Source organism: Sinocyclocheilus grahami, unplaced genomic scaffold (assembly GCF_001515645.1).
Source record: "Sinocyclocheilus grahami isolate Dianchi unplaced genomic scaffold, SAMN03320097.WGS_v1.1 scaffold465.1, whole genome shotgun sequence".
In the NCBI taxonomy this organism is placed as follows: domain Eukaryota; kingdom Metazoa; phylum Chordata; class Actinopteri; order Cypriniformes; family Cyprinidae; genus Sinocyclocheilus; species Sinocyclocheilus grahami.
This window is the reverse complement of record NW_015505644.1, coordinates 823,282-841,684: the sequence shown is the minus strand read 5'-3', so window position 1 is coordinate 841,684 and position 18,403 is coordinate 823,282. Positions and strand designations below refer to the sequence as shown.

At 35.3% G+C, this 18,403-nt stretch overlaps 2 protein-coding genes across 2 annotated transcripts in view; one reads left to right on the top strand and one right to left on the bottom strand.

Moving 5' to 3' along the window:
* Positions 1-4,311, top strand: part of LOC107553121 (anthrax toxin receptor 1-like) — a 61,804-nt gene extending 57,493 nt beyond the window's left edge. The window contains exon 18 of the mRNA XM_016235242.1: positions 2,819-4,311. Coding sequence (XP_016090728.1) covers positions 2,819-3,226 — 408 coding nt within the window. The 3' untranslated portion in view covers positions 3,227-4,311. The remainder of the gene's footprint in view (positions 1-2,818) is intronic.
* Positions 4,312-11,071: 6,760 nt separating this feature from the next.
* gfpt1 (glutamine--fructose-6-phosphate transaminase 1) overlaps positions 11,072-18,403 on the bottom strand; it is a 38,916-nt gene continuing 31,584 nt past the window's right edge. The window contains 4 exon segments of the mRNA XM_016235241.1: positions 11,072-12,072; positions 14,655-14,816; positions 15,069-15,236; positions 17,672-17,799. Of these exon segments, the coding sequence (XP_016090727.1) occupies positions 12,028-12,072; positions 14,655-14,816; positions 15,069-15,236; positions 17,672-17,799 (503 nt within the window). The 3' untranslated portion in view covers positions 11,072-12,027.

The window sequence follows — 18,403 nt, the reverse complement described above, 5'->3', positions numbered from 1 at the left end:
TTTTTTTTTTTTTTTTTTTTAAGTTGACAGGTTGTCAATTTATTATAATTATGCACAATTATATTGTGTTAAAACAAGTGTACTTAAAGATGGTTTGATTAAAAGTGTCTTCTTAACTTCCAAAGTCCCTTTGAAGTTGGCATAAACCTCATCTACTTTTTGTCAAGAGTATGTATTAATATGTGAAATTACAAATAAAATCTGGCAACCCAATTATGCATAAAAAAAAAAAAGTTATTTAGCCTAAATCACAGTGAAAAACTGCATATTCCTGACAGGACCAACTATTCAAAGGCAACCAAACATGTGATTGGCTCTTTTAACTAAAACTATACTATAAAGCAGGTCTTCTGTTCCTCCACATTTGCTATTGCGATTTCTTCCATTTGTTTTTCTATGAGTAGTTGGTCGCTGTAACCTTATATTTGTCTTATAGAGCTATACATACCAAATCATTTCAGGCTTTTGTTGATCTTAATGACAGTGCATACTATAAGCTCTTAACGGCATGAACTCACACTCTGTGTGTGTGTGTGTGTGTGTGTGTGTGTTTCCTGGGGCCAACCTGGAGTTCTTTATTAGTTGACAGGAAATTGGGACAGAGTTCTCTAATTTTCCACAAGTGTTTCTAGTAAACAACCAACAACTAGCCTTTACTCTGTGTATCATTAAAATGTGTCTGGCATTTATAGCTTCCTACAGCTACAGCAGACAGAAAGACCAGCACGCCTCTCAGCATGGCAGTCTGCCTCGGTGTGTGCGTTTGTCACGCTATTTATTGACGGTAAAGTCCATCATGATTGCTGCCCATTGCCCAACCACATGCATTCAGAGATTTAAGACTAATACTCCTGGCTTATTCACTGCATCTGAACTGGAGTCAAATAACATAACACACGTTTCTCATCTGCCACGTTGTCCTACATGATGGCAACAAAACAACAAACAAGTTTTTTTAGAGTTTGACTGCCGAGGTTGAATTCCTCTCAATCTCTGAGTTAGTTTTCTAATGCAAAATGAATGATTCCATGAAAGCTGTTTTGCCGGTAAATGTTACGGGTATTTTGCGAGCTCTGAGAGTTTCCGTTTACCATAAAGCTGTAGTGGTTTCATCGAAACATGCTAAACATCACTCAGAACATGTTATAAACCACATAGCAATGCCTTAGTGCAGAACACCCTAGCAACTGCAACATGTTAGCCACTGCATAAGTAGCAACACCCTGACAACTATCCATGACATCTTAGCAAATGCATAGCAACATGCTAAAACCCCAAAGAATACAATAACGCTGCAAAGCAACAACCTGACAGTCACCTAGAACACTGTAGCAACTGCATTGCCAAAAGCCACTCAGAACATTTTAGTCACCTTAGCAACTTCGCAGCAACATGCTAAAAACTTATTAGAATATGTTAGCAATGCAGAGCAATGTCCTGACAACCACCTTAGCAAATACATGGCAACACGGTAAAAAAAAAAAAACTCACAAAACATGTTACTCCGGCAATATGCTAAAAACTACTCAAAACTTTTTAGCTACAACATAGCAAGACCCTGGCAACCACCCACAGCAGCCTAACAACAGCCACTACATAGCAACATCCTGGCAACAACGCCAAAAACTGTAGCAACTCAATTCAATTCAAGTTTATTTTGTATAGCGCTTTTCACGATACAAATCGTTGCAAAGCAACTTTACAGAAAATTAAGTTTCTACAATATTTAGTGGTAGCTTATCAGTGGTGACTGTCAGTTAATGTACATATGGCAGAAATGCACGGAAAATCAACTAAAGACGTAATCAAACAGACGATGAACACTATTAAAAGCAATTATTATATGATGCAATCAAATCGTGCGAAAAAGCTCTACCTCCTTTAGTGGACTTTGCTATCCTAGGTACCAGTGTTGGGGAAAGTTACTGTTAAAAGTAATGCATTACAATATTGCATTACTCCATAAAAAAGTAACTAAGTACGTTACTTTTTATGGAAAGTAATGCGTTACGTTACTTAAATAAGTTATAGTTATATTTTTGGCAAATATATAAGCCTTTTCACACCAAAATTGAAATGAATAAGCCTCAGGCTGAAGGAAATATAAATTTATGTCCGTACAGTAGAATGCAGAAGAAGAAATTTCAACACACTTCAGCAATAAAAAAAAGACACACAAATGTTTGTCTAGAGTAATTGTTGCTTATTAGTACGGTTGAACTGGATCATCGAAGGTCAGACGCAAATACATTGGTTAATAGAATGGGATTAAATACATAAAGGATATTTGTGTCTAACATTTGTGTCAGGATCTAACAGGCATATTGTTGGTTTAGATGCAGTGATAAGTTTATTGAGCTCTTCCTGTCCTATAGTTGTAAAGCATTGCAGTTTATCTTTGAGTGTGATGAATGAAGTTGAAGTATTAGACGCTGTAGAATCTACATTTGTTATTGTATTTCTGATGGTATCTATTTTATCAGCAAAGAAATTCATAAAGTCATTACTATTAAACTGTGAGGGAATATTTAGATCGGGTGGCGTCTGGTTATTTGTTAATCTAGCCACTGTGCTAAATAGAAACCTTGGATTGTTTTGGTTATTTTCTATAAGTTTGTGGATATGTTCGGCAACTGCATGGTAACATGCTAAAAACCACTCATAACATGCTACCCACTGTATAGCAACAACTTGACAATGACCGAGAACACCTGTCAGCTGCCACATAGCAACACCTTGACAGCGGGAAAACATTGCAGCATATTTTCTTCCAAAAAATATTATGTCTGAAATAATTTGTTGTGTCTTTCTCTCTCAGGGTCGCTGTATGAACTTCACTCGCATCAAGTCTAGTCCTCCTCCACGCTATCCATCCTACAACCACCATTCTTCACCTATCTACACCCCTCCATGCACCCTCAGCCCGCCCCCTCCTCAGGGCCAGCTGCCCCCTCCTCCACACAGTCCACCTGCCTCTCTGTCCTCCGGCTTTCCCCCGGCACCTTCTACGCCCCCACCTCATGCCATCAACCCTTCTCCACCCATTACTCCTCCTCCATCCTATTCTCCGCCCCCCATCTGGTCTTCGTCTCCTAACACTCTCTACTTTTCTCCGCCCACATCTCTTCCACCATCCCCTCCTGCCTCGCTGCCCCCACCCCCTCAAGCCCCGCCTCCAGAAAGAGCTCCTCCTCCAGATCGCCCACCTCCTCGGCCTTGTGTGTAATGCGGCACATCTGAGTGGACTACTGAGGACTGGAAGTAAACAGGAAATATAAATGTTCCATATCCTCCTCAAAATTCCGTTGCTGTGTGGCCTAACGCAATAAAACTCGATACAAAGACTCACCTGTGGCATCAAGGGCATTTGCTCCTCTGATAGAACAATGAAATGGAACACAAGCCACCATGAAACTCTGCAGAGAGCAACACTCAGAATCACACACACCAGGCATCGCAAAGAAATGGAAAATTCACCTACAGAGCTTCTCAGCAGGCGCCATTTGTGAGTTTAACCAAGCTTTGAGAATGGAAGTGGCTGGTTCCATTAATGGATTCATGGATGTTTCACAATTGTATGCACATGGGACCATCTCATGAAGGAGATTTCCATAAAAGAGGAAAGAGGAGTAACTTTTTGGGAGCTTTCTCATTCAAAGCGATTGAGAAAATATATGCACGTTTTTGACAAGCGTCACCATATACAGGTCATCTTTATTAAGTGGCAAAAACTAAACATTGGGTCTCATTTACTAAACATTGCATGGGTTTATACACACTTATACAGACAGAAAAAAAATGTAACCATGCACATGAATTGGTTTTTAACTTTCTAATGTGGAAAGACCGCATACCCTTGGTTACTAATTTGCATAAACACACCAATCTCTATATAAGGGTTTGATGTAGAATAGAGCACAACAGTTGGGTTCTGGAAGAAAAACAGCATTCATTACCAATGTTTCCATCCACCTACTTTTATGTGCATTATCGGCAAAAAACAAACAAACAAAACAAAATTCTGAATGGAAATGCCAAGATATGCCTAAATTCTAAAATGCACATAAAAAACCTATGAGCTCAACTAAATCGGATAAATTTTTTTTCTAATAAGAAAACATGCACATAAATTATGATGGAAACACATTTACAAAATTAATTCTGTAATGCACATCAAAAATGACATGCAATGACAACTGGATTGAAACTCACTTTATTCGCGAATGTTTTAGGTGATATTCCAATTTTGCACATAAGTTAAATTCACAACTTTGTATGGAAACTTGTGCTGTCGAACAATTAATCGCGATTAATCACATCCAAAATTAAAGTTTTTGTTTACATAATATATGTGTGTGTACTATGTACATTTATTATGAATATGTACATAGTACACACACACATATATTATGTAAACAAAAACTTCACACACATTCAGTATATATTTCGAAAAATGTATATATTTATATTCATAAATTATATTATATGTAAATATAAACATAACATATTTTTCTTAAATATATACATTCATGTGTGTGTATTTATATATACATAATAAACATACACAGTACACACACATATATTATGTAAATAAAAACGTTTATTTTGGATCCCTATGGAAAAAGAATGAATGGGAAAAATACTTTGGGACCCAGAGCTGCTGAATGGGCACAAATGCACTCTATGGAAGTAGACATGTGATTTTAGTTGGTTCAACATTTTATTGTAAATTTATTTATAAATTTATTGTAAAGAATATGCTGAGGATATCACGATTTCTGCATGAAAATGTCTGTTCCTGCAGTAAGTAAATGAGACTCAGTTGTGTTTGATGAAAAGGTTTTCTTTCAAAAACGAAATGTATTTGCAAAATTCAACCATTTCATGTTTTTGATAAAATGGCTTGCCATACGAAGGCTGTTGCTTGTTCAGGTAATTGACATTTATTTGTGCAACAGTGATTTCAGTGGCTTTGATAAGGATGGGGAGCATGTTGCTTTTTGGTCTTTGAATTTATTTACAAAGTACCAGACCACAATGAATTAAAGGAATAGTTCATCCAAAAATAGAAATTCTGTTATCATTCAATGATGATGAACTTTTCACTCAATATGTGTCTTTTTTGGCTGACCCGTTTCTTTAGGATGACGTACAGTATGTTGAAGAGACTAAGGTGTTTATGGGCACGGACTTGAAACATCAGAGAAAAATCTGAAATGTATGTAAACTAAGCAACGTCACCTTACTTTGCACATGTCACAGTTGTAAAGGTAATTGGGTGCATTATTAAAAAATGTAGTACAAATGATCATACATTACACATGCTGTATGTATAAATCTATGTATCCCAGTGTAGATTTTTTTATATAAGGTTTTCTTTTTTTGTTTGTGTGTTTTTTATATTATTGAGGCATGACTGAGATTTTGAATAATGCAGAAGCAAAAGAAGATCTCCCTGCAGGAGTTCTTACAGCCTCTGCTTTTTATCCACCATGAATAACCACAGCAGAAGATTACAAATAGCTTTTCACATTGGAACGGAGTTTTGCCAAAGCCTGAATCCAACACATTTGATAGATGAGTTTGTGTTTGTTCATAATTACATGTTGTATATAATATTGGCATAATAGACCACAGTGTCAATTTCCACAATCCTTTGCTTCTAAAGAGCCCTTGTCATTTTCTGTCGAGTCTAAGTTATTGCAGTGCCACTATGATGCCAATGTTGTGTTTATATGACTCCCAAACCCTGTTTTGATGAAGGTTTTATGGGTAATTAACATCAGAGAAATCATATATGTCCATATTAAATCTTATATGCTTTTCAAAGGAATCATGTAAATGAATCATTCTCTAAATGACTCGGATCATGACTACATTGTTTGTTTTTTAACTGTTCTTTTGTTTTGAAATAAAATGTTGTCATAAAAGTCATATTGGTTTTCCTGTTTGCATGCGTTTAATGGGTGTTGAGAATCTTTGCCCTAAAGTCTTTTTGTTCAACCCTGTTATACTGTGACATTGCCCCCTTTAAAAATAATGGTTTGTCGAAAATTGTGACCAGATGGTTCGAAAAGAATAACATTCTCCTACAGTCTTTATTATATAATGTCGATTACACTTTATTTTAAGGTGTCCTTGTTACAGTGTAGTTACACATTTAATATTAATACATATTAACATAAATACTGAGTAATATTAATTAACTACGTGTACTTACTATATGGTTAGGATTACTTGCATGTAATTATGCATAATTTATTATAATAGTAAGTATGTGTGACATGTGTAACAAGGACACTTTAAAATTAAGTGTTACCAAATTGGCACGAGTTCAACTCTGTTACAGGTGGGAAAATCTCATTTACAAACAAATTTCATTCTTGGCATGAATCACAAGAAACTGACCGTAAATAATGTGTCATGGGATGATATTTTAAAGGACATTTACAGTGCTGATAGTCACGGATTACATGTAATCTGGATTACGAAATCATATTCCAAAAATTGAGTACTAAATACTTTTGCATATTCACAGTTCTCTGGTGTCGGTTAATGGTCACATTGACGTGCAGGTAAACAAATTATTTCTATTTTTAATGTTCATTTTATTTTGATTTTTGTTTTAAAATCATTCGTTTCTATCTTACATTTTTATGACTGAATTCTTGTCAAACCCCAGTTAGGAAAACCCTGATGAAATATAATGGTTAATGCGCTTCATGATGTTGATATCAAATAAAATGGTTTATATCAATAAAGTACATTTAATGTTACGTTTAAACCAAGTTAGGTAAAAAGTCATTTAAAAGTAATCTGAATACGTTCCCTAAAACAAGTAACTTGGATTACGTTATTAAATACAACTTTCATGATGTAATCTGTAATGGACTACAATTTGTAAGTAATCTACCCAGCCCTGGACATTTATTAGACACTCTTGTGCTGATTTTCAACCTCGTAACATTCATTTTTACTGTATAATCACAGGGTTGGCAACATTTTGACCAGTTTTGAAAAAAAGAAATGTCATAGGTTACTTGGATTTCTGCACAATTTGGTTATACCAACTTCTTCAGATCTTAAATCTGCTAAAAGAAATAACAAAAATGTTACAATTGATTTCTTCCTTGGCCTGTGTTGTTTTTATCAGCTCAGCCATCTCTGCTTAACTAATCCCCTTTAGACCAGGTGCAGCCGCTCTGTCAACATGCGTACAGAAAGCTGCCGTCTCATGAGACTGAGACTATAAACCACTCTCACCATCATAGATGTCCTCAATTTCAAAAGAAGTTTTCAAAAGGCAGTTTTATCCAGTGTCACAAGCACAAGCTCAGCAAGGTCTGGCATGAAATGTTTCAAGCGCAGCCAAAGATAAGCAAATTAAACTCTGCTGGAAAAATAAACTGGGATTAGGATGCATTTTCTCCAGCAGAGCGGAGGAACCCACACCGTAAAAAAAAAAATTCCGTAAAATTTACGGTAAAAAAACGGCAGCTGTGGTTGCCGGAATTTTGCCGTAAAAAATATGGTTGCTACGTTTTAGGTTTTAACTTAAATTTACAGTTAAATACCGTAATTTCATTAACTGATATAAATGTTAATATACCAACCTATTGAAGTACTGAAATCTGTTTTGTAGCTTTGTAATACACTGATAACCACCAAATGCAGGAGGTGATGAGAAAGTCACATGATGAACCAAAGCCCATCACAAGCAGCTTTTAAATAATAACATATATAGAAGCTGCACAGTGTCATTCACACAAACACTAAACACCATCAGGGTAACACACATGAAACTGAAATAATGCAATAAACATTCATTTAACAACATTAGGTGTAACACACAACCCTAATATACAAAACTGATAAGAAAAAACTAAGAAGAAACATTTCAACAAAAAAACATCAAATTTGAAATGTAATGCAGGGAATTCTGGGAATGTCAATTTACGGTTATTCACTGTAAATTATACGGTCTTTTTTTACTTCCAAAAACGGTATACTACCGTAAAATTTATGTCCAATACATGTAATGTCCAATACATGTAATGTCCAATACAGTTTTTCACCGTATATAGTAGGGGAATTTACCGTTAACCATTTAACAGGTTTTTACTGTAGCATTTTTATAGTCTTTTACCGTTAAATTCCCGGTCCTTTTTTACAGTGCATGAGACCTGTGTGACCCGTTTTGTGTTCGGATCGATTACGAAAATCGACTGATGATTTGTATAGTTGGTGATCGTTCAACTCAGTCTCTCTCGGCCTTTGACCCTGATATTCATGTTTTATCTCTTCTCTTCACTCTTATCCTATCATTCCTTCTCCTCTTTACCTCTTTGATTTTCCCTACAGTTATTAATGTCAAATACATTGTCTAACCACACACGCACACATCTGTGAGCAGTGCTGGGTAGTAACTGATTACATGTCATCTGGATTACATAATCAGATTCCAAAAATATAAGTACTTGTAATTCGATTACTACAGTTAATGACAAACACAAATGAATGCTTTGGCTTGTTTTGGAACCTTTGGCATAGAGAGAGAAAAGAACTATACAAACTATCTGACCAAATATGGTCTGAAATGCAAGTTATTAACATCTTGATTGTAAAAACTAAATATCACAGTCGGCAGTCTTGTGATAATACACAAGTTTAATGTGGTTACCACAGAAACATTGTTGAACACAATTTCGGAAACATTTTGATAGGCCAAAATTGGTCTCACAGAAAAGGTTTTCCATTATTATAGTCTCCCTGCTGATTTTAATGAATTATTACTTAAAGGGCAACCCCCTGACCCACTTCCTGCTCTGGCCAATAAAGCAATCCAGTCATCAACAACCTCCAATCCATCCACACTGCCAAGAGTCAGAGCTTAAATGTTTTCCTGCTCTTGAAGAACAACACCGCTCAGACCATCAAAACTCTGGGTACTATTTGGCATCAAAGGAGCGGAAAATAGTGCGAGTCTATGGCTTCAGTGGCGTGGGAGATCTCCATGTTTGTGTAAATGTCATTGCAATGCACAAAAGCTTCTTTCTAGTGGAAAATGGTTCTTTAAGACACTGGTCCACCGGTGGGCCCACTTGCGATTACATGGTTATAACAGTAAGATCTTAGTCTAAACCTAAAGTAATATTGACAAGCTGTTTTCACGACTGCTTTTTGATATATTTTACAGAGAAACCATAATTTATTAGTGTGTAACAAGTAGGCCTACTCATAAGTACAGAAATCATTCCATTTAGATGAAATTTAGCATAGCATTAACTCAGATAACCCCATGATTTTGAAATATTACAGAAAATGTGACATCCCATAAAATCGTGACAGCTATGAAGTAACATCATTTGGACACTTTCTATAGCATGAGAAGAAAATTGTGTTCCTTTTCCGTTTTTTTTTTTTTAAACAAATTTTTAAAATGGTTAAAACTGACTTGGTTTCTATAAATATTGTAATTTTTTTTTCAATAAAATTCCCCATCTAGCTAGTCTAAAAGTAATAGGCTAAATTTGAAATGCATATATTTTAAAGTGTTTTTTTTGTTCTGTGAATTGCCTGCGGGGGAAAAAAAAAGAAAAAAAAAAAGGCTCACATAATATTTTGTTTAATTTTAACACGAGGACAAGCACCTCCATTCACTGGCCGTTTGCTGAGAGAAAGAAAACTTCTGAAGGAGTTTCATGCCCTATTTTGTATCCTATTCCAACAAAGCATTTCTTCACTGTACAACTTGGCCAAAGTTGAATGAAAGCAACCAGAGAGTGAGAAAGACTAAATGTTTTATTAACTCTTTTCATCACAACTGTGAATCCTACACACACACACACACACACACACACAACAGTGATTAAGGCCTTGATGCTGGACATCCTTTTGCTGGATGTGGATGGCAGAACTGATCTGTTAAAAAAATAAATAAAATAACTACCTACCACACAAACCTTCAAGATGAAATGATAAAGCTACACTTACTTAAGACGCTATTGTAAAGCAGTTCAGTGTGCCACTGACCTAAGAGCAATGTAGTAGTATAGTATATTACCGTACTAGTATATTAGCCTGTGAAATATTTAAAACCCTTTCCATGAGTTACATAACTTAATCACTTCCAAAATATAAGCACAGGACTAGAATAGTACCTTCAGAGCTATTGCCCCATACGAGCCTTCTTCAACCTTTGGTTACATGCCATTAATAGTAGATATTTTTGGTTCATCAAGCCCATCTGGTGCTTTGAACAAAAGATTCAGATCTTGATTCATGTTGATCTTATGCACAACAAAACGGAAAAAAGAAAATTTAAGAATCACAATTTTTGGGTCAAAGGAAGTGCATAAGCATTTTAATTGCAAATACAGTAGTATATAAAATATAACCCTTCCATACCAAATAAAAACAAACATAAGAGAAAGACAAAAGACAACAAAATGGTCCCATGGAAACAATCCTAACTGTCGGTGGCGCTGTATGGGGCAGGCTCTATTTGGCAGCACTACTGTAAACCAGAGACACTCACCAAAAGGCCTCTGAATTCTCTACAACAAAGGAACTGAAGAACGGAAGCCAAAAAGTTCATGCATTTGTCAAGTACACAAGTGTACCTTCAGATGAAGCTCAGTAACTGATTATTATAAATGCGGTACTCGTACAGTAACTACAGGCACAGTACTGCAGTGATTCACTACAATCACTACTCGGGTTCAAAACGTCCAGAACTGACTTTCTGTGGGAAGCAAAGGTGATGCTTCAAAATGCAATATCCAAGCATCCCGTTCTCTTCATGTAAACATTTCATTTCCAAATGGTTGACGTTTAACATACCAGTAGATCTCCTTGTGCTACATCAAACCAAACGGGACCAATTCTGTGACCCAATTTGGCAAAAGCACATAGAAACTTCATCAGATAATACATTCACTTCATATTTGACCCTTCATGTAGATGACAGGGGATTGTAGTCATTGAACCTGACTGTAACCTTGATATTTTACCTTGTTTTCTGGCAGGTTTTCATTCAGTTCTTTGCAACAAGAATGAAAATCTTAGTTTATTTATCATTAGTTATTTGCATTAATTAATGCATTTATGTGTGCGTCTAGGTTAATTTTAATTGATAAATATACTACTATTCGTCGTTTACACATGTATATTCTTGTTTTAAACATCTTAAGTATTGAACCGTATTGTAAACTATTACCCCACCAATATTATAAACCGTTCAAATTATGCATTAAAGTCTCAAAGCAATGTATTGAGAAGACATGATCAAACTCTAGTGAACATCAGCATCATTTCAATGAATACTAATTTGAATAAGTGTCATTGTATCAAAGCTCTTCCGGGCCTCAGAAGCTTAACTATGGAAATCAACATGGATATGAAATTCCAGATGATTAAAAAAAAAAAGCTCATCGGTAACAAGTACATCCCCTTAAATAGCAGCAAACTGGATAAACAAAACATTGTGCAAACTACCACAAAACACTGATTCACAGTTTTGTTTTAGTGCCACATATCACTAGAATTGTGGGGTTTTTCATAAGGAGAACAGCTAATGGAGAGTTAATGAGGCTCGTGTCACTTATCTTTGCTACACAAATGCTTGTTTGTTTTCGATGAGAAGCATCTAGAAGTCTTTCTGGGTCAAACTAATATTTCAAACAGAGCAAGCAAACAATAAAAAGCCATAAGATGAACGCATTAAAGGCCGCATCAAGTGACATTGAGTTACGAGTGCAGCTCTTATACCGCCACCCCATACTCCACCACACACACACACACACACACACACACACATACATTCCAGTTAACAGCAACGATATGAAACTTCCAAAATCATGCTCTGAGATGAGATACAGGTATATGGAGGTACACTTCAGGTTATTTAGGATCAAGAAAGCTGGCATGTATAAAACCCTCTCTTCAATTGTCTTCATGTCTTTGATAGTCTGTACTTTGTGTGTGTTTGTGTGTGTGTGTGTGTTTGAGGCATCGATCAGGAAGCAATTACTCAACAGTCACAGACTTGGCCAGGTTTCTTGGGCAATCAACCTGTATAGAGCAATAAAAAAAAAATTAAAAAAAATTAATAAAAACAACGCACTAAGTAATTTGGCATAATATGTACTGAACATGAAACAATTTTTTATTTTAGAGATATTTTTGCTGCTTTATAGGCCTTGAACGGTAAAATACACACACTTGAATGTGTCAAATTGCCCATCTTTGCAAGTATCCTCATAAACACAGTAATTTAGGTCTTAAGTGAAAGCAAACAGATGAGAAAGAAATATAAGCCAAGAGGAGACTGGCTTTCCTTTGCTAAAGTAAGGAAACTTGCTTCCTAACAAAACACTAACATCAGGTAGTACTTTTGTAAAATTTCATTACAAAACAAGAATGACACCTTTCTTACTTGTTTAGAACTCACTGCAATATATATTACATAGTCCATGTTTACATAGTCCATGTTTAAATTACCATATCTACAAAAGGAGACAAATTAGGAATACTTTGTAAAGTTATTAAATGTCTAACTGTGTAGCTGTTCAGTTAAATTAACGATTTTGATAGTATTTCATTTTTTTAGATTCAGAATATATTTCAATGTATTATTGTGGAATTGTAGCAAATTGCTGTTTTATTCACTGTTGTATTATGTTTTGAGCTTAGGTTTAACAGTATGTAAACGTGCAAATTGGCCTGTAGGTGAATAGAGTTTTGGTGGCGTTTGAGTCTGAGTGAGAAAAGAATTCATGTAATTAGAAAGATCATTGAAATCATTTTGTGCCAAAGCAATGACAAATGATCCACAGTTTCTCCGACCTCATACGTCATCCTCCCGGAACTGCTTCAGTGTACAACTGTTGGAGCAAGCTACATTAAAGTGATTACTAGGGATGTAACGAATAACTGTGAGCCGGTTGAAAATCGATTCAAATACGTGACGATTCAAATCGGTTGAGATGCTAAACAAATCGCGATTCAATTAGGGGTAGGAGTTTATATGAATGTATGTCTGAGGGGAACTTACTGTCTTTAGAAAAGTGTAGATGGTATTTTTTCTTTTCCTCTTGCCTCTGTATAATGCATATTAAAGTTCATAAGTTTAGCGCTGCTTGGTAAACACAAAAGTGCACAATAACTGCAGGGATTAAAGTTCCGTTTTAATAACTGAAATTATATGCTAAAAATGAAACTAAATCCGCCAGCAGGTGGCGGCAAGTCACTGATTTTATCACTGAATCATTCATTCAATTGATTCGTTTGAACGGCTGAATCATTCAGGAATGAAGCAAGTGACTGTCTTTGTGAACTGACGGAAATCCGTCGTAGCGACGGAACTTTAATCCCTGCAGTTATTGTGCACTCTTGTATCATCGTCTTGACTGTCATAACCAAACGTGACCCCGCAGTTTGAATGCTGAATGGAGGATGGCAGGCAGCCGCAGCGGAGAGAAAAGTTTACGTGAACTTGAATTTAACGACTTAAATATTCATCTGTACCTCACATTAAACTATGGAACGGCTTCAGAACACCTGGACTTTGACTTCATGGTGCGTTATACTGTTTTTTTGTGCTTTCGTGGGGCTTAACAATAACACAATAGTATACGCACAATATGGGATTTGGATCGGTCTCGTCTGACCGATACCCGATCCGGCAGAAAATGCCAGTATCGGAGCCGATACCGATACGGAGTATAGGATCGATGCATCCCTAGTTAGGACACACTTCTCAATACTTGGGTCCCTTTTTCAAAACTCTTCACATAGTTCTCCTAAACAGCTTTCATCTTGGCACAGCAGTTAACTGCACATTCATAATGCACTAAAACTAACAAAACACTTCATACATGTCTCAAATCAACCCATTCTTCCATAGCACTAACAAAGATTGTCAGCCAACAAAAGCAATGACCTAAAAACACTAACATCAGGTAGTACTTTTGTAAAATTTCATTACAAAACAAGAATGACACCTTTCTTACTTGTTTAGAACTCACTGCAATATATATTACATAGTCCATGTTTACATAGTCCATGTTTAAATTACCATATCTACAAAAGGAGACAAATTAGGAATAATTTGTAAAGTTATTAAATGTCTAACTGTGTAGCTGTTCAGTTAAATTAACGATTTTGATAGTATTTCATTTTTTTAGATTCAGAATATATTTCAATGTATTATTGTGGAATTGTAGCAAATTGCTGTTTTATTCACTGTTGTATTATGTTTTGAGCTTAGGTTTAACAGTATGTAAACGTGCAAATTGGCCTGTAGGTGAATAGAGTTTTGGTGGCGTTTGAGTCTGAGTGAGAAAAGAATTCATGTAATTAGAAAGATCATTGAAATCATTTTGTGCCAAAGCAATGACAAATGATCCACAGTTTCTCCCGCATAGACTGCTGTTGTGCTCACTGTGTGACAAAAGTGACCCAAGTATTGACAAATGTGTCAAAGTGATAGTAAAAAAAAAAAGTAATACTTTTTAAATTTAGAACATTTAAAATAACTTGTGTAGCAATTAAAGTCTTTCCTGTCATTTTTGATTGATTTAATGTGTCATTGCTCAATAATAGCATTTTATTTCTCAGGAGGCGAGATGAAAGTGAGTGTAGAAGAGCCTCACGTCGTATCCGCGGAGCACAGCGAGGTGGAAGGACAGCAGCTGTAGCGGGATGACGCTGAGGATTCCCTGCAGACAGTCCACACTGTGAGGCACTTTGATGGTGCGGCTGGAGTTTTTGATGGTCTCATAGTCCTCCTTATCACAGATCACGATCGGACGGCCCTACAACAGCAACATAACCACATCCTCTTAAACAGAGGAAAAATAGCATTTTTATACAGCAAGCTTTTAATTCAATCTATCCTTGTGTGTTTTTGGCATACTGAATTGTGAATGGTCTGCTACTTGATTTACAGCATCTCTAATCACTGAACCACTGATTTTTAAACTATTTTATATCTTACAAGCAGTAGCATTACCTTCAGGACATGCAAATCTAGTAATGGTAAATGCAAACATTTGAATGGCTCTTACCTGTCTCGCCACGACCTGCTGCAGTGCATTCTGGCACTTGGTGTATGTGTGGTCTCTCATGATGATCATGATGACAGGCATGAGTTTGTCCACTAGAGCCAGCGGCCCGTGCTTCAGCTCTCCAGCCAAAATCCCCTCTGAATGCATGTACGTGATCTCCTTAATTTTCTAAATGACCCACAAACACAAGTTTTAACATGGGAAGACAGACTAAATGGGAACTATTAAACAAAATACAAATAAAACAGAAAAAAGCACAGTAAAACAAAAAAGTAAAAAGAAAATAGGCAAAATAAAAAGGCATAGCAAGGCAAACAAAGCAAAGACAAAAAGTAAAAGTAAAAGCAAAGACAAAAAGTAAAAGTAAAAGCAAAGACAAAGTAAAAGTAAAAGCAAAGACAAAAAGTACAAGCAAAAGCACAGCAAAGCAAAGCAAAACCAAAACTAAAAAACAGTCACACATTATTTCAAGTTCCAATTCTCGTTATTACCAAACCAATATATGACTTTTGTCAGCTGTTAAGTTTAGGTATGGGGTATGATTAGAGATGTAGAATATTCTCATGCAGAATGTGCGCTTTATAAGCACTAATAAACAGTCAATATATTAACTGTGTAGCTGTTCAGTTAAATTAACGATTTTGATAGTATTTCATTTTTTTAGATTCAGAATATATTTCAATGTATTATTGTGGAATTGTAGCAAATTGCTGTTTTATTCACTGTTGTATTATGTTTTGAGCTTAGGTTTAACAGTATGTAAACGTGCAAATTGGCCTGTAGGTGAATAGAGTTTTGGTGGCGTTTGAGTCTGAGTGAGAAAAGAATTCATGTAATTAGAAAGATCATTGAAATCATTTTGTGCCAAAGCAATGACAAATGATCCACAGTTTCTCCCGCATAGACTGCTGTTGTGCTCACTGTGTGACAAAAGTGACCCAAGTATTGACAAATGTGTCAAAGTGATAGTAAAAAAAAATATCTAACAAAGTACATATGTTCATTTTTGTGGTCAGGGCTTGCTAATGCCTCAGTGATAGATTCATCCTCACTTCCAGTGTATGTGGGGGGGTTTTCTTAACAGTCAAACTGCTTCCTCGGTTTATTTGTGGTTAGGCTAATCGAGGCCAAACTTCTGGAAAATTCTGAAGTTCATCAGTTAAGATTCTCATTTTCTCCCTTGCTCTTACTTTCCTGGAAGACTCGGATGTACAGGTCTACTCATTCTTGAATGTGAAACAGCATGGTTTCAATTAGGGCTGGGCGATTTGGCAAAAAAATAAAATCTAGATTTTTTCAGAATGTTTGACGATTGTTTACGATTTTAACTAGTCAACTTAAAAATGTAACTACAACAGGATTCAAATAACTTTTTCTTTATTAACCTAGTTAAAGAAACTTAGTTTATTTTTCTAGTTAAAGAAAATTATATTCCAAGTGCAGCACACATGTTGTCAACATGATGTAAATGTTACAAATCAAACAAATCACTAGTTAAATATCTTTGCAAAAAGATACATGAACTACAACTACATCCTGTACAAACTTGTCTTATACATGTTATATGTTTAGAAATAGGCTACAATGAAAATGGTTTTAAAAAAAATCTCAACAATGTAATACAAATTCAAAATGACTGACTTTATACATACAATCCAAAAATTGTACCTTTGCAAACTGCACACTTGTAAATATATCTGTACATTCATTTAAACGGTTACATTTATCTATATTTCTGCTTCTGTATATAGTGCATTATTTAATTTTCAGTTTTTCTTATATTAGTGTTATACGCCATCTCTACTGTGTAATTCCTATGTCTGCTGCACTAGTTTGCACTATTTCCATACGTTCTTCTGAACTGGACGCTCCTGTCACCAAGTCAAATTCCTTGTCTGTGTAAACATAGGCCTACTTGTTAATAAAGCTCCTTCTGACTTCTGAAGGTATAACACCAGTAGACTATTAACAATAAATGTTCTGTGAAAACAACGAACAGCAGCTTTCAGCCTGTCACCATGATATAAACATGAAATATCAGACTTAAAGTAGTAGTTCTTTACAGGGTTTTTTTGTTTGTTTGACTGTTGCGCTCAAAAGTGTCTAATTCTGACGTTTGGTAATATTTCTACTCAAAATCGCAATTCATTGATTTCTAAAAAATAAAATCGTGGCAAAACATTAAATTCGAATTAATCGATAAAATAAAAAAAAAATGTAAATAATCGCCCAGCCCTAGTTTTAATCAGTGTAAATTACCCTCAAATCAGAAATAGAGGGATGCCTGAGAGACTCTGTTAAAGGGAAAGTTCATCCAAAAATCACTTCAAAAGTTTGACATATACAGTATATGAATATTTGAATTTTTAACAAAAAAAATGCAATCTTACAAAATGTAAGGTGTTAAAAAGGGATCATATTCTGCATTTTTGAAGAATATTTCCCAATCTTTTGAGAGCTATGATGAGAGCTAAAATGAGAAATTTGAGAGCTATTATGACTTAAATGTGGGTCTGTTATTTCCACAAAGTTATCACATGGTTTAAGGAGGCTTGAAACAGAGGAAGGAGGGGAGTGAGTGCTAGATGGGTGAGAGGACTAACCAAAGCTCCCTCCAGGCAGGTGGCGTAGTGGTATCCTCGGCCCATGATGAGAACACTCTTCTGCTGATACAGCTCAGCTGCCAACTTCTGAATCTCCTCATCCAGGCTCAACACCTCCTTGATTAGATCTACAGAAAGAGAGACACAGAAATGAGGATACATACTAATTACAGAAAATCAGCAGCTAAGTATCATGTTTCCTATTTATGTGAGTGAAGGACCTAAAATGTCTGGTGAACTAAATGAATAGGCAGTGTTTCACCTGTACATCTAAAAGGTCCACTTCTTTTTCCTTTCCTTTTTTTTTTTTAATGCATGGAACAGAAGCTGTCAGAAATGTTTTGTAATATGTAAAGCTAAATTTAAGTTTTTGTGTTCATAAAATCCTGACAAAACTATTTGTATGGTAATGTACATCTTTATAAAATAAAACAATATACAATAAAAAAAATTTATAATTTTTTTTTATTGTATATATATATATATATATATACAAAAAAAGTTATTTGGTAATATTATTTAATGGATTAATTATATATATATATATATATATATATATATATATATATATATATATATATATATATAGTATATATATATATAAAAGAGAAAGAACAGTATAAATGAGAACAGTACTTTTTTGGTTGTAGTGGCTTGATGGCAAATGTATAGAAACTAGTGTTGTCAAACGATAATTTGTGATTAATTGCATCCAAAATAAAGTTTTTGTTT